This window comes from Chrysoperla carnea, chromosome 2, assembly GCF_905475395.1.
Source record: "Chrysoperla carnea chromosome 2, inChrCarn1.1, whole genome shotgun sequence".
Classification (NCBI taxonomy): domain Eukaryota; kingdom Metazoa; phylum Arthropoda; class Insecta; order Neuroptera; family Chrysopidae; genus Chrysoperla; species Chrysoperla carnea.
In genome coordinates this window covers 1,984,079-2,006,744 of record NC_058338.1, presented here as the reverse complement: position 1 = coordinate 2,006,744, position 22,666 = coordinate 1,984,079, and the positions used below count along the sequence as shown (strand labels likewise).

Here is a 22,666-nt window from a genome sequence, read left to right as displayed (position 1 = left end):
AAATAATAATAATAATTGCATTATTTGCTTTTTTTTCCTTTGAATGATATTAAATACACGTATATTAGATACCTTCACAGACCTATCTAGACTGTTTATGACATTTATAACATATAAGTCTGTGGGTGACACTGACAAGACAATAATATTGTTTTGACAGCTCAAATTCAAAAATAAATATTTCAATAAAAAAGTACAATCTAAATATTTAAGTATCAAGCAGAAATTATGTCTTTTCATTCAGTTTGTCGTTTATGTGCAAATTTTACAAACGAAGTTGATCTAGTCGATATATTCGGTAACAAAAATGATTTAGAATCGAAAATTGAACAATGTTTTCGTTTAAACCTGGAAATTGATAATTATCAACCAAAACAAGTGTGTATTGTGTGTGCTTCTAAAGTGCATTCGTATTACGAGTTCTTTGTTCAAGTACAAAAAGCACAACTAGTCTTTAAATCAAATCAAGCACCAGGTCCGAATCTAGTTGAGACTAAAGTTGAAGTGAACGACTTCGATGATGAAGACAATGATACTAAATTTGATGCCAACAATTTAAGTTATTCAGGTAAATAAAGTGAATTAACCATCTTGTGATGAAAGTTAATGTGAGTTCAATTTATTTGTATCCAAGGTGATGAAAATGATCCTGGTGGAGGCTCCGACGATGATTATGAAGATATTAAATTGGAATCAAAACAGAATATTTTGGTATGCGTTTAAAATTATAAAATTTACTTCGTGTTTTATGTTAAATTAATGAGCTTTTCGTTACAGGATTTTCGGACGCCTAAGATTAAAAAAAAAGAAGTAATCGTAAAGATAGAAGAATCAGTTTCAGGTTTGATTTTATTTGATACTTTGTATACAGAGTGTTTGGTTTTTTTGGCTTTATAGCATATACAGGCTGTTTCGTTTTTTGGCTTTATAGCATATACAGGGTGTTTGGTTTTTTGGCTTTATAGCATTCAAATTGAGAAAATTTTGCTGAAAACTCGTTATTCAAAGCATTTTTTGACTCTTGACAATTTTTACCAAACCTCACCGTTTTCGAGATATAAGCATTTAGAAAAATATTTAAGAACTTGATCGAAAGATAACGGGAAGGGGTAGGAATGTGTTATAAATGTCCGTTCCAAACCTAAATACTAATTTTTTTTTTTTCATATGTAATTAAATTTTGTTAGTTAAGTTTTAAAAAAATGTTTCTCTTTAGAAATTCAAGAATTGAAAAAAGCATTTTATAAGGCGGTTGATAAAATGTCTGAAAAAGCCAACGGTCATTTAATGACAGATGAAACGTATCAACGATTTATACGTGAGCTAGAAGAAGCCGAAGCTAAAACAACACCAAAAACTGCAATCGATTATCGTCGAATAAAACGTTTTGAGATATTATTAACCGATGATAATGTGAAAAAATTAATTGCACGGTAATTTAAAAATCTTTTTTTTAACCCGTCAGCACTCGCGTTATGACCATTTTATATTTTTTCAAATGGTATATATTATTACCGAACGGTTGGCGCGAGTGCTGGCGGACTAATCCAAAAATTGATTGGCAATGCCATTGTGAGTTTAAATTTAAGACAATGTTATTCTATTAACAAATCACACTCGCCACGCTTTTATTTTATTCATTGACTTTCTCTTGAATCCAGACGAAAGAAAGCCTCAGAAACCATAAAATATTATGTACCGAAGAGTGAAATGTTTGAACTAATACGAGACGCACATCTTAAATGTCGACATGGTGCGTTACGTGGCACTGAACGTATTTTAAAAATGAAATATAAAAATTTATCACGTGAAATTATTATGGTCTATTTGAATTTATGTCAAGTGTGTAAAAATTGGAAAATTGGAATGCGAGAACGTTTAAAATTAAAAGAAAAACAACGACAAGAAAACTCAGGTTTGTATGTAATTTGTTTTTATGCATTTTTTATTCTGATTTCGAGTCGTAAAAGCAAATTTTTCTTTTAAAATATTAAAATTAAAAATCGTAATTTTTAAACTGTATTTCACGTGACCTAAAACGCGGGTAAGGCCTGCTGTGATGTCATATCGGTATGAGTCACAGACCATCAATTAGTTAAGTGTAGACAGCTGGGTATAATGTATACATAGATAAGTATTTATATTCATTATAATCAGATGTCTATGAATATATCTGTCAAACTTATTTATGTTATTTCGTATAATGATACCCGTAATTTGGGACTGACATATGGACTGTACCGAAATTCAACGAAAGAACGGCAAGACACGAGATCGTAAGCGATTGTCTACGTCACCCACGACTTACGCACTAAAGATGGCTCACCCCCATCTTTAAATCGTAATGTAATTTAATCACGTTAAATCGTAATTTTCGCTTGTTTGTGTTCGTTTGAACATTTTGATTTTCTTTTTTACAATTTCAGTAAACAAACCACCGCCATTGGCGTTAAAATGCCATCAATGTGGAGAAATATATCATGCAGAAAAAGATTTACGTGAACATTTTGAAAGTGTCCATGAAAAACAAGTTGAATTTATTTGCCCAGAATGTTCAAAAATTTTTACTCATTATTTAACATTTCGTAATCATGTTCGAAGCCATAAAAATGAATTTAAATTTAGGTAACAATTACTCCCATAGGTTTTAACTCCCATGGGAATCATAATCGTAAAGATTTTCTTTTACAGATGTGAAATATGTGATAAATTCTTTTCGGGAAATCGTGAACTACAAAGACATAAACAACGTCATAATAAAATTCGTAAGAAATATTTTTGTAGTTCATGTGGTAAAGGTTTCCTAAATGATAAATATTTAACGATCCATGAAAAACGAGCACATTCTACACCAATCAATGATGAGACGGGCGATGACAAGGATCGAATTGTTAGGAATCATGAATGCGATGAATGTCATAAAATGTTTGCATCCGTTCATAGTCTTAATAATCATAAAAAAGTACATGCTGGTAAGTTTTGAAAACTATCAACAGGACCAGGACTAGTTAATTTCTATAGCGGGACAAATACTGCTAACAAATCATGACAACACGGACAACATCATCTTAAGCACTTGAGGTGTTCCTATTCAGTTCTGGCCAAAAGGAGAAAGATTCACTTGTGTTAGCCTTTCTTTTAACGACATCTACGATCCTAATTCCGTTCCTACTGTAGTTAAACAGCCCCAAATATTTCATGGAGTAGTTTCTGAAGACGGATCAATCCTTTTTCGGTACTGGTTTCGGTACTAACCTAGTTGTGCATCTTTCTTGCAGTAATCTTTTAATCAATTTCTTGATTTATTTCAGGAGTTCGAGAACATACGTGCGAACATTGTGGAAAGAGTTTTATTTATAAAAAATATCTAGACGATCATATTGCATCTCATAATAGTGAAAGACCTTTTAAATGTGAAACATGTTCAGCCAGGTAAGTTGGAACATTATTTAGGAAGGAAAGAAGTGTCTAGAATTCTGCGTTTATTTTTTTAATACAGTTTCAAGTCGAAAGTGAACTTACGACGTCATGTTGCCCTGCACACAGCCGTTAGATCACATCAATGTCACATCTGTGGGAAAAAATTCCTTCGAAAACCAGCATTAATCGAACATTCGATCACACACACAGATTTGTATCCGTTTAAATGTAAATTTTGTGATAAAAGTTTTCGAGCGAAGAAAAATGTTGTGGTATGTATTGACAATATAAATAAAGACGCACAAAATATACAGCCCCGCCAAAAAGTGGCATTTTCCAGAAATATCAAACAGATATATTTCGAAGAAAAATGATTGGATCTGAATGAAATATACTGGCCTGTATATTTTGTGTATCGTTCTTATAAATAGGGAATTTCAACAGACTTTATGATTTTATATTTCAGAGACACGAACTTTTGCATACCGGCGAAAAACCATACTCTTGTGATACTTGTGAAAATCGTCATTTTACATGCTCGTCGAATTATTACAGTCATATGAGACGACGTCATGGTATGATTCGAGTTAAAAAAGAGAAATCAATTGCAATAGTTGATAAAACAAACTTTTTTAATGAGAACGTTGTGAATTAATTGATTAGAACTCTTAGAAATCGTACATCTAATACTAAAATCAAGCATGATAAGGCGATTATTTTTTGTTAGGAAATTGTAATGGATTCAACTGTAAATAATGTATAGAGAAGCTGCATGAACTAGCTGGAGGATACTAGCGTCTGGCTGGTGTTTCTACCAAATATTATTGTCTTGGCTAATACTGGACATTGCTTTGGTAATGCACTCTTGTATTTTGACATATATAAATAAATAAATCTCTATAATATTGTAAATGTGAAAGTAAGGATGTTTGTTTGTTACACTTTCACGAAAAAAAACTAGCGAATGGATTTGAATGAAACTGTACAACAATATAACTCATACATCAGAATAACACATGAGCTATAATTTATAAAAATATATATTTAAAAAAATAAATTTAATCTGACTTTTTTTCTGCTCCATCTATGATTATCATTTGTTTTAATTCAAATTTCCACACCATTTTCCAACAGTCAGAAATATAACTGAAATATTTTCCATAAATTTGCTACGAATTTTTTTTTGATATCCAAATACCTTAAATAACAAGAACACCGGTAATTATTCTGGAACTTTAGATCCCCGCTTGTATGCTCACTACCTGACCAGGGTATGGAAAATAATTGATACAAATTTTTCTTTTTAAATGTATTTTTATTTCGTGAATAATATTTTTTGGGAAAAAAAAAATTGATCGAACATTTTTAACAGAACAATCGAAATGATAGAATATTGTCTGTCTGCCCTTTTTAATACTCGAAATAGAGGCGCTCAAAAATAGCTCACGTGTGTAGTCGAGTTTTTTTTCTGATAGAGATAAATTTATACTTGACAGTTGTTCTTTATAAAAGAACAAACACTTGAGTATTCAAAGAGACAGACTATTATTCTGACATTACATTTTTTTCTGGTAAAATCGCCGGATCTAATAGTGTAGGCGCTGAGTGGGTTTCGTATGCATGCATCAGGATTTATGTCCGTATAAACAATTAACTTATTTATAATAAATCCCCCCCCCCGCTCTAAGGGGGAAGATAATAAATGAGAACTCTAGGATATTTCGAAATAAATGTCGATTTTTGCCCCAATTTCCTAGATGATCAAAATAGGTCGAAATATACTTTTTGTTCGATAGGACCTGCAAATACACACAAAACCCATTTAGCGCCTACACTATAAAATATTGATTGAAAGTTGTATTGATAAAAAATAACAAAATAGATTTTTTTTTTTTACTAAAACATAATTTATAATTCTAAATCACTACCACCTAAAATCGATACATCGTTAAATATATGACTTGTATGACCAACCAGGACATCATCTTCAGTGGCACCCAGTGAACTGTCAAATAGTTCTGCTGTTAATTTAGATGTTAAACTTAATGTGACCGTACAATTAAAATATGTTAATACGCATAACAAAGAGATGAAAAATCCATCTAAATTTCATTGAAATTAAGGAAAATATCTTGTTTCAATATTATCTGCAAGGTATAGTCGCATCAATGAAGCATTCTATAGGTGAAAGAATTTTTAAAATCGATTGAGTAGTGAACTCCAAAATGACGGTTTGTATATATTTTTATACAAACTTTCATCCTTTTAGGGGATGAATTTCGACAAATCCTTTCTTAAATGACACTTAAGAGTATAAAATCAATATCCTCTGGAAATTACAAACTAACAATCATTAGCGATTTAGGCTGGGCCCCCTCCAAATTATTTCCCCCCTCTGAAATATTTCTGATTTTAAATAATATATAAAAAAATCATTTTGGAAAAAAATTCATCAAAATCGGAGCTGTTATTGAGGACTCCCGAGTAAAAACATTTATTGATGCGACTATTGATTATTTTATGAAATTGAATGATTTATTAAAAAAATTTTCCATTCGAATACAAATAAATATATAAATAGTTTTCGATTAGCGATTAGAAATCATCGAACCATGAAAACTATTGTAAGTTATTTTTTTTCAGGGTCGAATGGCCCCAATTATCAATAATTGTGAAGTTCTTCACATAATTTATAAAAGATGTCATTTATAGCCCTGGAGCCCGAGACAGTAAAACTGCACTTATGTACAAGGATTTCGAAATTTCGCATATGAATAAATACTATTTAACGATAGGTACAATATGTACTGGGTGTGCCAAAATATTTGCCACACCAGTAAAAAATAAACCCTGATACACATTTGTACCTATCGTTAAATAGTATTTATTCATATGCGAAATTTCGAAATCCTTGTACATAAGTGCAGTTTTAATGTCACGGGCTCCAAGGCTATCATGGTTATCGAGAAAAAAGTGTTACATTTATGAAATTTTCCACATTTGTTTAACCCTCTGTATTAAAACCTGTAAGAAATAATAAACTCAACCATTACTCGCTCATTCGCTCGCTCTGCACAGTGTGCACAGTTTGCTCAGTGTATTTGTGTGCACTGTTGTGTAAACTTAGAAAGCACCTATATACAATAAGTGTGTATGAACGATAACCTAAGATGGAGGATATACTGATATAGAGTGTTATTAGTTTCTTAGTCATGAGATGACATATTATTTTCTTATACAATTATTATTAATTAATCAAATGTTCTGTTCAACTTGAGAATACAAAGTTATGTTGTAATTTATGGAATTACATGTGTTCATTAAATATAATGTTAAATAAAGAACTTGCGTCTTTATTTCACTAAAATTCAAATTACCATTTTAAAACCCTTCCAAAAAAAGAATTTAGACACCCACCTGAGTGTTCGAAGTTTTTATAACCTAATAAACAATTGTAGAAAATTTCAAAGATGCAACACTTTTTTCCTTTTAGATAATTAGTTTCATTGTACTATAATTATTCATACAATAAAATTATCACTTAGTATGGAAAAACCATGAAAAACTAATCAGTTTTTAATTAATCATAATAATTTTATAAAAAAAGAAAAAAAAATGAATCACACGCGATTTTTATAAATAATTTATTTCACTTTTTCTGGTACACTTAAAATTTTTCTGAGAAAAAAAAAGGATACTTATAACAGCTCGTTCCCATTTTTCCACCATATATAATTCGGTAACCATTAAATATCGAAAATACCAATAATGTAAAAATTTACTAATATTTTTCAACATGTTTACGGAAATTTATGTGTAATTTTTTCTATAAAAATTTTCGTATCCGCAATACGGTTAATGCAGTAAAGAAAACATTTAAATGAGAATTGACAGGCAGGGCAGGCTAATCGTGTGTGTGTGTGTGTGTGCGTACGCCGGACGATACTGCAATGTTTGGAATTTTATCATAATATTTCGAGGTATGATCTATCTAATATATTTTACACATATTACGTCATCAATATGGCTGCTTATGTCATACAAATTATTTGACAGTTATATTCAAATAAAAATAAATAATACAAAAAAATTAAAAAAACATGTCTGTTCTGACAAAAACGAACTAAAAAGTAAAAAACAAGTTGTATTAGTTAATCTGTATATATGTCAACGTCATATTGTAAACTAAAAAAGGGCCAAAAAACACCCCGATCCGTTGTAACTCGACCCAGACCAACTAAACGTAATGTAATGAGTTGATTTCCATTAATAGGTGTTGAATTAGCGCTAGTTGGAGTAATTTTTGACAGTTCGTTCACAATCTGACGGAAATTATAATATTATGTTGACATATATAAGGCGAAAGGTCACTCATTTACTCGCTGACTAAACATACATATAAAATTGTCATTATAGGGAGAAATGACGAAGTGTTATATAAAACACTTTAAGGTCTTTATCTTAGAACCTAATTTATTTATTTAAAACCAATATAATTATATAACAAACTTTTGAATTTATAAACTAAACGAACCATCGAAATCGGTTGGCGTGATATTGAGTTATTCGTCCACTTGCCGTGCATACTTAGTGCAAATTTAAGACTTTTATGGCTTTCTAATGGATGCTGTGGTCAGAACTAAACCAAAATGAAATGGGACCACACGGGAAGCACCAGCTTTCAAATAGATAAAGAATCATCAAAATTGGTTCACCCAGTCAAAAGTTCTGAGGTAACAAACATTAAAAAAAGAAAAAAAATATAGTCAAATTGATAACCTCCTCCTTTTTTGTTTGAAGTCGGTTAAAAAGAAACATAATACCAATACTTTATTAGTTTGGGGTTAGAAACATCGAAAATCGTATTGCCAATCATTTATTTTGTTATTGAATCGTATACTTAGGGCGTAGAAAGGTTACAACGACTGAAATGTATGATTTTTTTTAGGGTAGACTGGAGTTCAGGGGAAAAAAGGAGCCTGTTTACATTATTTACATTTATTTCGAGTTGAAGAGCAGTAAGAGCAGTGAGTGACGTTATATATTGATAGGAGCATACCTCACAAAATGTGAGTACATAAAATTCATAATATCTTGTAAAAAGAGTGACATCATTTGAGAGTGCGCATAACTAATTCGACTTATTTGGTCATTCAAGTCAGAAATCATTTCAACTTGATGGCATAGAGACGCAGGCAAACACGACTGCAAAAGATATCTATTTTGTGCTAATTATTTTACAATTTTCTACATCAAAAATACAATTATTTATACAAAATAAACATTTTATACATAAATTTTTATAATTAGTTTTAAGACCCAGTGGTGCCTTAAAAGTTTGAGTGTTTTTTTTTTTACTTCAAAACGGATTTAGTGCTAAAAAAAAAAAGTTAACCATTTTAGGTGCTATGGCTGTAATTTAGTTTTAAATTGTTTTTTAATTTTTTTTTAAAATCAAATTATTAATTTAATATAATCTGTGAAAATGTTGTCCGGTGGACATTTAGTTGGGGATGGGTCATGGGTTTTACAAGTGTTTGTCACGGATTTACAATTCGAAAAATCAATTCGTGTCAAAGGCGATTTACATATTGGTGGTGTTATGTTAGCTTTGGTGGAGGATATTGGTAAGTTGTAACTAAAAAATTAGGTGTAAAATGCGAAGGTTTTTTTTTTTCTTGTTAAATTAACCCACCCACAAACTTTTATCAATTGTCATTAAAATAATATTATTGAAAACACAACCTACATTTGTACTGAATTTAGTACAAAACCTTCAAAAAGTATGTTCCCGTTTATAAAATAAATTGTGCGATTTTAATCAAGCAAAACTATGAATCGTTTAAAGTTTGTTTAAAGCTTAGACGAAGAAGCGAAGGAAATAAAGTTCGAAAAATTTGAGCAGTAAATCGGATTTGAATGCGGTTTTCAGTGTAAAAAATTGCGGTTTTCAAACGGTTTCCCATAGACTCCTAAAGTTTTCGAGAAATTTGTTATATATTCGGTCCAAATTCGTTACTCGAAAGTTTTTGGGGTCGCTGAACACAAATAGTGTAACAGAATTGATCTCAAACGTACCTGGTGCTCCGGGGTAAACGGTTTATCATCGTCTCCTGGAGTTTTCAGGAAATTTGTTATATATTCGGTCCAAACTCGTTACTCGAAAGTTTTCGGGGTCGTTGAACACAAATATCGTAACAGAATTGGTCTCAAACGTACCTGGTGCTCCGGGGTAAACGGTTTATCATCGTCTCCTGGAGTTTTCAGGAAATTTGTTATATATTCGGTCCAAATTCGTTGCTCGAAAGTTTTTGGGGTCGCTGAACACAAATATCGTAACAGATCTGGTCTTAAAGGTACCTGGTGCTCGGGGGTAAACGGTTTACTATCATCTCCTGGAGTTTTCAGAAAATTTGTTATATAATTGGTCCAAACTCGTTACTCGAGTGTTTTTGGGGTCGCGGAACACGAATATCGTTACAGAATTGGTCTAAGCTCATCTCGAGTAATGAGTTTGGACTGATTATATGACGAATTTCTCGAAAACTCTAGGAGGCGACGAGGATACCATTCATCCTGTTCACTAGGTACTTCTGAGTCCAATTTTGTCGGGATAAGAGTGTTCAACGACCCCAAAAACCCCCGAGGAACAATATCTTTAAAAAGCGATCGGTTAAAAAAAGGAATGTGGGTCCTAGGTTATATTTCCTGGTATAATTAAATTTCATTTTTAAATCCAAAACTTTAATACAACTTTTTGGAAGGGCTTTGAAATTATTATGGGTTGGGAGGGGGAAGTTTAATATAATCACATACTTTTGAAATACACAGTAAATAAATTTTTGTTTAATGAAAAATTTAAGTATTATTATTTTTAATGATTTTTTTTTTTTTAATTTCAAAATTAGAATTCCTCTTCATAAACCAGTTTTTCTCCGAAAGTTACGTAAAGAGAAATTATTGATTAAACATAAAAAAAAGAAAACACGGATTTAAGAGTGAAGATGAAATCTTTTCAAGAAGTTATTTATGTAAATTTTAATTTCCAATTAAAATATTGTATTTAACTTTTCTTGATAGCTAGTTTTTGTTTTTATTCTCGAAAAATAAAAACTTTATGAATGTAGACGAAAAATAAGAATAAAATTTTTCGATATCTGCCTTGGTTTTCGAGGTCATTTATTTATATAAATAATCTGGCAACCCCCCTAAAATTTTGAGAATTGATTTAGACTTAGTCCAACTTCATATCCAAAAAAAAAAAAAAAAATCAAGCTTTTTATCCAAAGTTCCCCTGGCGTTCGTACATTCTTAATTTTAAAAGAATTACTAAAATTTTGATGAATTATTCTTTTTTTATTCAGAGATCAATATTTTCGCAAGCAAATTTTTGTCTTGACATGGAAATTTGATTCTTACAGAAAGACATTGGTTTAGTTTCTACAAGTCATATCCACATGACTTGTTTTTATAAATTGATACATTTATTTATTATTTAATTGAAAGTTTTAAACTAATTTTTATGAAATAATTCGAGATTGTTTTAGAAAAATTAATTATAATTATTTATTGACCTTGAGAAGGTAAACCATAGATTTTATACTAATAGATCATAAAAATTTTCTAGGCTGCTTTAACAAATGGCTGTCTATTTATAAGTAACGCCTGGCTCTCAACTTAAAAAAGATTTTTCAAAATATATTTTTAATATCAACACAAATAGCGGAAGTTAAAATCAATCATGTTTTAACACTTGAAGCTTGAACATCCGCTTAAGTTTTTTTTTTTAATTTTTAACTTAAGTATAATTATTTTTTTTAAATCATAGACCAGTGTTAACATCGAAAAATAGGTCAAGACTTCACGTTTACTTAACGATTAAAATAAACGATTTAACGAAATTTTTAGTGATATTTTCTTAGAAAATAAAATGTACACTAAAAATTATTAATATCAACCGATATGAGGTTGTCTCAATCTCATCGCGAGATCAAATATGGCAAATGGGGTGACGAATGTGATACAACTTCCGTACGGGGTCGAGTGGTGAAGTTGTCACAAACGCATGAGTATTTTGTATGAAAGTATAAAAAAAATATTGCTGTTTTGAAATGCAACGTAGTTTTAAACATCTTTTTTATTGATTGGGTCTACCATTTATAAATATTATAACAAAATACTGATGTGATTGTCACAACCACATGAGCATATTTTGGATGAGGTTGTCATTATTTTAATTTTTTTTTCAATGCATGAAAATACCTTTTGACAATGTCAACTTTCTAACATTTTCATCCACTTTTTGGATCAGAATCCCAAGCCTTTTTTCTAGTTAAATACTGGTCTATGAGTTAAGTTCGTTATATTTAAGGCCTTTCAAAGTTGAATACAGAATTGATTTGTTTATTAAAAAAAGTATTTTTAATTTGTTTATTTTAACGTAATTAGAAATAAATATTTATTTTATTTAACGATTTAAACTGTCGTAGTGGGTCTGACCTTTAGGGATCATATCACTAATAAACTTATTATTTAACTTTCAAGTAAATAAATTATAATGTTGAAAAAAATTTAATAAATACGAGTTGTACCTAAATTCTTATCTTTCTACAAAAAAATTCACTTGGTATCTCAAAGGAAATGAAAAAATGTGGTTTACTTAGTGATTAAAAAAAAGTGAAAATTTTTTCAACTTAAAAACCACACGAAAAAAAATTATGAAGAAATAACAGGATGTAAGGGGTTAGGAAAAATTTTAAAATTTATTCGGCTCACTTTTTATACCCTATACATATGTAAAATACAATGTATCCGCATTTAAGATGAAGACACCCTCATATATTTTCGTTATTTATTGAAATAACGATTTGAAATTTTGCACAATCATACACAGGGTGATAGGTCACAGTTTTTAAAATGTTGAACCAAAATCTGAACTTTAAACTCGACCCACTACAAATTCGATTCTTAATATTTCGCCTAGCGTCAAAGATGGTTAGAGATATCGAAAAAAATTATTTAAAAAAGTTGCTTAGAATATTTTTTTTATACCTTATACCCGTACACCCTGTAGTAACTATTCATGCAATAACAATTTTAATTATTGACATAGAGTGATAGTTAAAATGATTTTATTTATCAGGATATGACGTTTCATTTTTGTGTGATATGCTAAAATTATTTTTTTTTTATAAATAAATTTTAGTCACGTCTGTCTAACTAATCAATCATATAAAATTATTAATATGGAAGTCAAATGTGACGTTTTATAAAATTATTTACATAATATTTTAATTGAATATCCGACAAATTTGAATCTCTGTCCTAGATATCTCTCACGTCTACAAAGTTGTCAATAGGGAATCTTATACATGGCTGTTAGTTGCTCCCATGAAGGTTATAAAGAAGGAGAACGATCGCTACGTGTTAAAGCATTAGCGCGTCTGTCGCTGAAAATTTGTAGAATTTATAGTTCATTTTTCAGCCACCAGCCGCGCTGTCATCAAGAAGTAGTATCTGCGAAGTTAGCTGTTTATCAGTACAAGTAGATGAAGTTAGTTGCATAATGTACAAATTGATATATCATTTCAAATTAGCGCACAACAGCCCGCTTTTATTGATACTACTTAGCGGTCGCAGCGCCTCTCTTATTTTATCCATATTTCGGGGACAATATTTTCTATAGCGATCGTTCTCCTTCTTATAACCTTCATGGTTGCTCCCAATTGAAAAAAATTATAGTACTACGACTCCTCAAAAAATGGAAGTCAGTGTCATATTTTTCAGTTTTTACTGAAAATATATATCATCAATCTCGGAAACGGCTCCACCGATTTTCATGAAAATTAGTATGTAGGAAGTTTTTAGAGCGAAAAATCGATCTAGCTTGGTTTTATTTTTAGAAAATGTAGTTTTATCCATGTTTTCAGTAAAAACTGAAAAATATAACTCTTACTGTCATCTATTGGCGAGTAGTAATACTATTATTATTTTTAATTGGGAGCAACTAACTGCTCTATCAAAGATATGTTTCTGGATTACTTAACAATTAATTAATTATATACTAATTAAAATAGAGATTTCTTTCAAATGATAAAAATTTAGTTTGACCTTGATAAAAATAATTTTCCATAATTAAATTAATTAGATTGCTTTTATGAAATATTTGATAAAAAAAACCATGGGTTGCTAAATTTCAATTATTGTAAACATTTTATTGACAGATATTGATAAAAGTTAAATGATTATAAAATATCTTAAAAAGCACCCCACGCTTTTTCCCGCTGAAATTATTTTTTCTTAATCACTCTATTTTTATTTAAGAATCGTCGCTTTTTGTGTTCGCTGTAAACGACTCAATAATTATTTGTAATTAACATTTTTTGTTAAATTGTAAATTGCGCGTTTTATAGCGAATTTTCGGAAAAAAAAGTATGTTTTTTAATAAATCTTCCTGGACTATAGTCCGTGGTTCGTAGTACGTGCCCATAGTATACAAAAAACAATATAAAGACAGTTTTCTGTATTTTAATGAGTATTTATTATTAGAAAAATATTTATAGGTCATATTATGTATTATATCTTTATACCAAGTGGTTCAAGATAACCTTCCCATGTTTACATTAACTATACTTTTGTTAACTTTTCATAATAGCCTTGGAACTCGTAACAGTAAAACTGCACTTACATCGACTTCACATATGAATCAATATTATTAAGTGTTTCAGATTTTGTCCTGGTAGAAATCTTTTTTCCCAGGTTTTTTTAATTTTTTACTGGTGTCACAGATAAACAAAAAATAATAATAATTCCTGAGGGTAAAATTTTAATGACTTTATATAGTGCAGTTTTAATGTCACGGGCTCCTCGCTTAGAAGGGGAACGTTAATATGGAACATTCGGTAGATATATGTTTTTATTAAAATGGGTGACGTGAGTGTGACCATTAACAAACCAACTAAATTGAACTAAAATAAAGTAAAATAAACTTGCTCATTAAATTTTATTAATATATTAAAATGTATGGCTTTTATTTGAAAGCTGACATCAGTCCATTTAAATAAACACCACGCAACGTTTTTAACTTCATAATATACCGGGTGGTCTTCATTTAATGCTCCATACTCCTTTTTCTTTCTAAATTTCTTTCCCAAAAAAGGAGGATTTCTTTTTCAAAAATGCATTAATTTTTTCCTTTTAGATATTTAGTTTAATTGTACTAAATTGTTGATTCTAATATGTTATTTTTTTCTAGGTATAACAATGGATTGGTCAGATCATGCATTATGGTGGCCAGCACGTAACATGTGGCTAACACGTACTCGATCAACGCTAGATCAATGTGGATTATCAGCGGACGCATTACTACATTTTACTCCCATGCACAAAACATTACGTGTACAATTACCAGATTTACGTTATTTAGATTGTAAAGTTGATTTCTCTATAAAAACATTTAACACAGTCATACATTTATGTAAGGAATTAGGAATACGACATCCCGAAGAGTTATCGTTAAGTAAACCGTTAGAATCGACACATTTAAAACATAATTTAAAAGAGAATTTAGCAAAGAAGAAATTACATACTGGGTCTGGACCTACGGATCAAAATGGTACGATACGTAATGGGGTACATCCGTATCCTCCGCCGGATACAAATACATTTATTGCAACAGCATCAAGTCCGCATGGAAGTAATGGCAGTTTGGATAAGTCACCGTTCATGTGTGCACCCGTTTCACATAAACCTACAACCACGTCCAGTCCGATTAGTTCACCGGTAAGTTTTATTATTCTGTATCCATAAAGCAAGGGGCCTGACAAGTATGCCTATTATCAGAGTGACCAAAAATCGGGAATTATCAGGAAATACCATTTACCGGGAGTTATTATGGAAATTAAGTAAAGGGAACGCAATTAGAAAACAGTTTTCGAGATAATATCCAGGTCCTTCATTCTTATTGGGCACTGTAGGAAAGTGCTCAGGATTCCGCCAAACAAGGAGCTCCTAAATTCTGTAAACTACTGGCAAAGGACTTAAAAACAGGATACAGAGGTGGCTGGATCCTTGTAAATAGTCTCTGTAGGTTGAGCTTCAGTTGGGGGGTCTATATTGGATTTTATCTCGATTTTTGGAATTTGGATTGGGAGAAGAAAATTATTGCATTTTTTCTAAAATTCAATTTTTATTTTCAGCAGAATAACACATGGAAACGACAAAATGGCAATACAACATTCGATTCAACGATCAATAACAGCGACACAATTTTGGATTTATCAAATTTAAGTGGCGATTTATCATTGGCCTCCAGTCCGGTAACACCAAGTCAAGAAGCACGCAACAAACTTGTCAGACCTAAATCGTTAGTGGAAAAAGCGCGTATGAATATGGCGTAAGTATAAATTATGTTTCAAAGACGAAGATTTATTCATAGTCATTGTAACCGATTTTGATCGTAACTTTTGGTTTTTTTCCACAGATGGTTAGATTCCTCGTTATCGATAATGGAACAAGGTGTCCGTGAATACGACACACTATGCTTACGATTTAAATTCTATTCATTCTACGATTTAAATCCAAAATATGATGCAGTTCGAATTAATCAGCTGTACGAACAAGCTAAATGGCAATTATTAAATGAGGAAATCGATTGTACGGAAGAGGAAATGCTAATGTTTGCAGCATTACAAGTACAAGTGAACTTACAAGCTGGTGTTCCACAGCCAGCGCTCGATAATTCTAATATATCAACAACACAATCGCCAGCCGATGATGATATTGATGCTGCTTTAACGGATCTACAAGTTGCGCTGGAAGGTTCTCATATAAACAGTAGTGGTAATGATATTACCCAAGTTCCAGAATTGTTCGATAATCTACGTTTTCTAAAGTAAGTAACTTTTAAATTACTATACGGAGGTTAATAAAAATTCGCTTCAATTTGCCACCAATCATCTAAACCAAGGAATCTTCTTTGGCCATCCTTGAGAACAATTGAAAGCGAGACGTTTCCGGGCCTGAGATAATGATTTACATTTTGTTTGTTTTTCCAGACCAAAACGTTTCACATTGAAAGCGTTCAAACGTTATTGGTTCACATGCCGAGAATTACATCTGGTGCTTTACAAAACACGTGAAGAAGCTGTCGCACAAGTAAAACCTGCACACTATATTGATTTACGTGGCTGTGAAGTAACACCCGACGTAAGTTTAGCCCAATCTAAGTACGGTATTAAATTAGAGGTACCAAGTGCGGATGGTATGAGTGAACTGTGGATACGTTGCGATACCGAAGAACAGTATGCAAAATGGTTGGCAGCATGTCGTCTAGCAGCCAAAGGTCGATCGTTAGCTGACAGTTCATATGAGACAGAAGTGAAAAATATCATTGCATTCTTACAAATGCAACATCCGGCGGATGTGCCTGCTATTAATCCAGCATCGTTGGATATTCAACCGGAAGATTATGTAGCACCGAGATTTAGTAAAAAATTACGTGGAAAGGTAAGCGAAAATTTATTATTACTCAATAATATAGTAATTTTGTCGTCTTAAAGTACGGGGTAGTTTGTGTTAAATCCGTGGGGTAGTTTGCATTAAACACCTATACCAAAATTTTGTTGGTAGCATCAATATTTTTAAGCGTTACAAACTTGAGACTAAATTTAATATAACTTGATATATATTACATATACACGGTGTTCTGTTATTGACTGCAGATCGTGGGCCTACAGAATAAGCTCATAAAGATGATGGAAAAAGTTATTTATCAATTTTTGGCATACCGGTAGCGCCCAAATTAGGGCTCAGATCCAAAATTAGTAAATAACTTTTTCCATCATCTTTATGAGCTTATTCTGTAGGCCCACGATCTGCAGACAATAACAGAACACCGTGTATACAGAGTATACAAAATTTAGAATGTGATGTAAATAAAATTTCCGTGTATTGTCCGATCAACCTTAATGTTTGAATAAAAGCTCAAGTGTAATTTTTTGTTTCAGTTGGTGCAACGAATATTAGAAGCACACACAAATGTTAAAGATTTACCATTAGTTGAAGCGAAATTGAATTTTATACGAGCATGGCAATCATTACCTGAATATGGTATATCATTGTTTATTGTCAAATTTATGGGCCATAAAAAGGAAGAATTATTGGGTGTTGCACATAATCGTATTATGAAAATGGATATTAATAGTGGTGATCATTTGAAAACATGGCGGTATAATACCATGAAGGTAATAAATATTAATTATAATACATAAGAAGGGTATCGAAAATGGGTCCCTAGTACCTAGACCAACGGGTCGTCAGTGCCTTTTTTGAGAAAAACCTGCCATCCAAAGTCGAAACTTCTCCGGGTAATAGCAGATGAAGCTATAGAATTCTGCCGAGACCTGATACTTGGAATATCATCCAAGATTAATGAATCCATGATTTTGGACCCAAACATTCTAAATCTGACGCCCTGTTGATTTCTAGGTACAAATAATATATACAGCTTGTCGTAGCCATTCCTTGATTCGTTAATTTACGAAGCATCTTGCTATAAAAATGACAGGCTCAGGTGAAAGAGGCGTTTTGAGACGACCCCTATCGTGCTAACAAATCTTCTGCTGCATTCCCTTTAACGTGTGCAGTTTGCGCATCTCAAAATCCCCGGTAATGAAGATGGGCTACTCGGAGTCATTCTTTGATTCGGTAAATTACGGAATATCTTGCTATGGGAATGACAGATTCAGGTGAACGTCTTTAACCCCTGTGTGACCCGGTGTCCAGATTAGTTATTCAGCGCCAGGTGATTCAGTTTCTTCGAAGCATTCATAGATTATCCTCAATTGGAATCATCCCACTTCATTTCTGTATCCAGAATGAATCCCAAATGCTTAACCGTTCTGGTTTATGTAATTTAAATGCCGGGTATGATGATCAATCGTTAAGCAATTTTTCGTCCCCCTGGAAAACAATACACAATTCGATGCCCCCTCCATATAAAATGATTTGGTTTTGTTATTTTTTGCAGGCATGGAATGTAAATTGGGAAGTAAAGCATATGATGGTTCAATTCGAAGAAGACAACATCATATTCAGTTGTTTATCCGCCGATTGTAAAGTGATTCATGAATTTATTGGCGGTTATATATTCTTATCGATGCGTTCAAAAGATGCAAATCAAACTCTAAACGAAGAACAGTTTCATAAATTAACTGGTGGATGGATGTAAAAAAAAAAGATCGTTCGTTCTCCCTTCTTTCCCTCTTACACCAGCTAGGTTACGGTTCCCCCCCTTTTTTTTATCCCAATTTACCAATTTTACCTTAATCATTTTTGTATATATATATATAATAATTAAGGGAGAACGTGTACGGACGTGTTGGTGGATTCAAGAAGTTTTTGTATATATGTCGAACTGCCTTAGCTTTTAAGCTTTTTATAACTTCTTCAAGAATTATCGTCGAATTCATCGGCGCAAGTTTTATTCAAAAACCATTGTGAATAATTTTTGTTTTTTGCTCCAAGACAGATTTTTTTTTCTTAGGCGATGAGGAAAATTCGTGGAGCCGTTATCGTGGAACATCTAGCCTAAAAGAAATAGAGGTATTTCGCAACTTGTTCATGATTTTTTAAAAACGTAAGCGAAGTTGAGTTCAAGTAAAGTTTGTCCCAAAATAAACGTTTATTAAAATTTGTAATTTTTAGGTTTAGGGTTTTTTAGGGGACCTAAATTCAACAATACCCCATATTTTAGTTCGGGATTCGTTCCATTTTTTATTTATTTTTTGCTTAATTTCTCACTTTTTTGTGCTAAAATTGAAATTTAAACATTCAGGGTATTTTTTTATCGCTGATAACGAATCCGGAGTCAAAATTCAACAATACCCCACACTCCAGTAGGAGATTTGTTCCATTTTTGGCTAAAAAAACTCACTTTTTTGGGATAATTATGAAATTTAAACATTTTTCTACGAAATTTTTTACTCAGGGTGTTTTTTTTATCTTGAATCACGAATCCAGGGTCTAAATTCAACAAAACCTCACACTCTAGTTCGGTATTCGTCCTATTTTTAGCTAAAAAACTCACTTTTTAAAAAACCCTAAACTTTATGCGGTTACACGGTCTTTGTTTTTTTTGTTAAGCTTGCGTTAATTCTGGGATGGTCCTAACTCGACCTAACCAAACAATAGTTATAAATATTTTTGGAAATAATAAATATTTACACGTCGAAAAGAATTTTTCATGTGAAAAGTTGTGAAAAATAGTATTTTTTGAAAATATTGTATTTAATATTAAATTTTATAAGATTAGGATGATAGCCCTGGAGCCCGTCACAGTAAAACTGCACGTACACGAATATCGAAAGTTCGCATATGAATCAATCAACTTTTTAACGATAGGTACAATATGGACTAGGTGTGCCAGGATAAATCCTACAATACAATATGTACTAGGTGTGCCATGGTTTATCCTTCAAGTTTACTGTGACGGGCTCCCCGCTTATGATTTGTTGGTGCCTTTACACTTATTTTTTAATTAACGAGTCAATTAAAAAATATAAACAATTAATATTAAAGTTGATTTGAAACGCATAAATCGTTGGAAAATTTTTATAGTTTTTAATCGTTGCTAAATAAAAGTTTTAACTAATTTTATGGAAATTATAAAATATTCGAATATTATTTAGTGCCTGAAAAAAACGCTTTTTTGATTTAAGATCTGAGTTAAGATTTCCATGAGCGCCAAAAAAATGTTTTCTATATACGCTCAAAAAGAAGAATTAAAAAGTACGACTACGGACAAAAGTGCTATTTAAGAAAGATAGCTACTTTACATGCTGCAAATAACTTTTGTATTCGTAAAAAATGTTCGTTATTTCTGTTTGTTTTGTTATTATCAAAAAAAAAACAGGTTACCTGGAAAGTTTTTCGGGAGTTTTCGAATTGAGTAATTTTATAGATTTTGTGGTGGTCTTTTCAAAAAACTGCTTTGAAAAAAGCACCTCACAATCTATAAAATCATCCATTTTCAAAACTCCCGGAAAACTTTCCAGATGATAATAGATGATAAAAGTGATCTGTCACTTTTGATTTGTAAAAAAAAAACAACTTTTTATTGTATTTATTATTATTATTATTATAAATAATTAATTAGAATGTTACCTTAATTTTAAATGTTGCAAATTTAATTAATTTTAATTTAAAAACAAAAATTAACTTTTTGACAATGACTAAAAACAATTCAAGTAGAATTAAGCAAGATAAAAACTTTATATTCGAAATGAAAACATATTCGTTCATTCGGGGTCTAAATTCAGCAATACTCCACACTCCAGTTCAGGTTCGTTCATTCGGGGTCTAAATTCAGCAATACTCCACACTCCAGTTCAGGATTCGTATCATTTTTGGCTAAAACTTCGGCTAAAATTTAATTTTAAACATTTTGCTGCTAGAATTTTTCATTTCCCATCGCTGATCGCGAATCCTGAGTGTAAATTCAACATACAAATTTTTAACTCTCCAAATCAATTTGCGAGCTATACAAAGTCTTAAGAATGTCGAAAAAACTGTTTCTCCTCCGGAAATCTCTTTTTCCTCGCATCTATGATATTTCCTCTTCTGATGAGCAACCCAATATATAACACTTGAACTTTGAGCTTATAGGAACAAAATGGGACAGCTGATTTGGAAAATGTTTTCATCTGAATACAAAATTTTTAACTTGTTTAGTGGTCGAGATCAACGGGAAAAATACGTCCGATATGCCTGCGACGAGCTTTTAATAGTAGCCGAAAATATCGTCTAAAATGCCGTTTTTCACCAAGACTTATCTAAAGTTGAAGATAGATCAATCGCATTCGAAAATTGCTTCATGTTGAAAAAGTTTATTCGAGATCATTTCAACTTTTTGTTCTATGTCAGATCTCTTTTTAAGGTTTACGAAATCGAGTCTTGATGAAAAATGGTAGATAAGATGATATCTTTATATATTTAATTAAACTCTGGACGCAGCCATTTCGCACGATTGTTTCTCGAACATATCCAGCCAGGATGAAAAATAAATATTAAAAAAGTAATATTTACTAAGTTGTATTGTATAAATAAATAAAAATAAATAAATAATTAATTTTATCAATCAATAATATTAATTAATAAAATTAAAACAAATTGTATTTTTAACAAATTAATTATGTTTCATTAATTTATAAATATTTTTATATAAATCAATAAAAAATAATTATTAAACCAAAATTATTTATCAATATTTTCACCTCAACAACACACCTCACGTGTTTTTTGTTCTAAAACATTTCTTAGAAACGAGTTCGAATTCGAGCAAATGAATAATTTAAAATTTTAATTTTAAACAACTTGAAAATTTAAATTCGTGGGCGAGATACTATCAGGAAGACCATAAATAACATGTAAGTAAAGACATGACCAAAAGAATTTGATTAATATTTAAATTTTATTTTCATGTATGTAGTGCCATCTATGTATAACAAATGAAACTATTATTCACTTTGGAACGTGTAAGTAGCGACATCTATGAATACCAAGAGAAATGAATTAATATTTTTATTTTATATTGATGTATGTGGTGCCATCTATGTATAACAAATGAAACTATTATTCACATTGTAACATGTTAGTAACGACATCTATGAATACCAAATGAAACTGTTTTTCACTTTGGAACGTAATATATATTGATAAATGGTGAATTTGAAAAACACGAAATCCAGCTAATAAAATGAACATTATTCATTCATATTTATTTTAGGTGAAATATGTACAAATATAAAATAAAATATCGTTTTTATCAATTTTTCTGTTTTAATTATTATTATTCAATATTATACCTACCTTTATGTTTTATCCTTTACATCGCTTTCAGGAATATCAAATAGAACCTACATTTGTAACAAAATATTACTACAATTATTCATTTATAGGTAAGCTTTTAAAAATGGGTAAGTAAAAGGTATGTATATTATATTATTGATTATTATTTTATGTCAAACGTGGAGTAGTGATTAGCTCAGCCGCCTCCGGCTGGAGAATACCTCGGTTCGTATCTATCATTATCCACGACCTGAATTAAAGATTTATCTTCTTTTTTTTTTGATAATTGTTATGAGAAATAATTTTTTTTGTAAAACAACATGTTCTCCTATTACAAAATTTCAAATTTTAGTCTCAACGAGCGATTTTTTAATTTTGTAAATACAAATTTTAATATTTT

General features: G+C 31.0%; 3 protein-coding genes across 4 annotated transcripts; 2 read left to right on the top strand and 1 right to left on the bottom strand.

Annotated features, from left to right (window-relative positions):
- Positions 1 to 225: 225 nt before the first annotated feature.
- LOC123292285 (zinc finger protein 718-like) lies at positions 226 to 4,344 on the top strand. The gene is made up of 10 exons (XM_044872876.1): positions 226 to 568; positions 635 to 711; positions 778 to 841; positions 1,217 to 1,433; positions 1,662 to 1,915; positions 2,427 to 2,625; positions 2,692 to 2,972; positions 3,312 to 3,432; positions 3,500 to 3,692; positions 3,887 to 4,344. The coding sequence occupies exons 1-10, from the start codon at positions 229 to 231 to the stop codon at positions 4,073 to 4,075; spliced, it is 1,935 nt and encodes a 644-aa protein (XP_044728811.1). The 5' UTR covers positions 226 to 228; the 3' UTR covers positions 4,076 to 4,344.
- A 975-nt stretch (positions 4,345 to 5,319) lies between these two features.
- On the bottom strand, positions 5,320 to 7,355 carry LOC123293278 (serine palmitoyltransferase small subunit B). The gene is made up of 2 exons (XM_044874042.1): positions 7,119 to 7,355; positions 5,320 to 5,522 (listed from the first exon to the last, which is right to left on the bottom strand). Exons 1-2 carry the CDS (start codon positions 7,216 to 7,218, stop codon positions 5,329 to 5,331), a joined length of 294 nt encoding a protein of 97 aa, XP_044729977.1. The 5' UTR covers positions 7,219 to 7,355; the 3' UTR covers positions 5,320 to 5,328.
- A 1,251-nt stretch (positions 7,356 to 8,606) lies between these two features.
- LOC123292135 (unc-112-related protein-like) lies at positions 8,607 to 19,799 on the top strand. Of its 2 annotated transcripts, none has more exons than XM_044872692.1 (7): positions 8,607 to 9,047; positions 14,675 to 15,201; positions 15,621 to 15,814; positions 15,902 to 16,312; positions 16,476 to 16,926; positions 17,427 to 17,663; positions 18,449 to 19,799. In XM_044872692.1, exons 1-7 carry the CDS (start codon positions 8,906 to 8,908, stop codon positions 18,647 to 18,649), a joined length of 2,163 nt encoding a protein of 720 aa, XP_044728627.1. In that variant the 5' UTR covers positions 8,607 to 8,905; the 3' UTR covers positions 18,650 to 19,799. The 2 variants fall into 2 exon arrangements, with proteins under 2 accessions (XP_044728627.1, XP_044728626.1); XM_044872691.1 differs by having other exon boundaries at positions 15,618 to 15,814.
- The last annotated feature ends 2,867 nt before the right edge of the window (positions 19,800 to 22,666 follow it).

Bases quoted from the DNA above. Each gene is read 5' to 3' on its own strand.
- LOC123292285 (XM_044872876.1), top strand. From the start codon at position 229: ATGTCTTTTCATTCAGTTTGTCGTTTATGTGCAAATTTTACAAACGAA. The intron at 1,434-1,661 runs GTAATTTAAAAA...TCTTGAATCCAG, and splicing joins GTGAAAAAATTAATTGCACG to ACGAAAGAAAGCCTCAGAAA. The intron at 3,693-3,886 runs GTATGTATTGAC...TTTATATTTCAG, and splicing joins GAGCGAAGAAAAATGTTGTG to AGACACGAACTTTTGCATAC.
- LOC123292135 (XM_044872691.1), top strand. From the start codon at position 8,906: ATGTTGTCCGGTGGACATTTAGTTGGGGATGGGTCATGGGTTTTACAA. The intron at 9,048-14,674 runs GTAAGTTGTAAC...ATTTTTTTCTAG, and splicing joins AGCTTTGGTGGAGGATATTG to GTATAACAATGGATTGGTCA. The intron at 16,927-17,426 runs GTAAGCGAAAAT...TTTTTGTTTCAG, and splicing joins GTAAAAAATTACGTGGAAAG to TTGGTGCAACGAATATTAGA.
- LOC123293278 (XM_044874042.1), bottom strand. From the start codon at position 7,218: ATGTTGAAAAATATTAGTAAATTTTTACATTATTGGTATTTTCGATAT. The intron at 5,523-7,118 runs GTATCCTTTTTT...AATGAAATTTAG, and splicing joins ATGGGAACGAGCTGTTATAA to ATGGATTTTTCATCTCTTTG.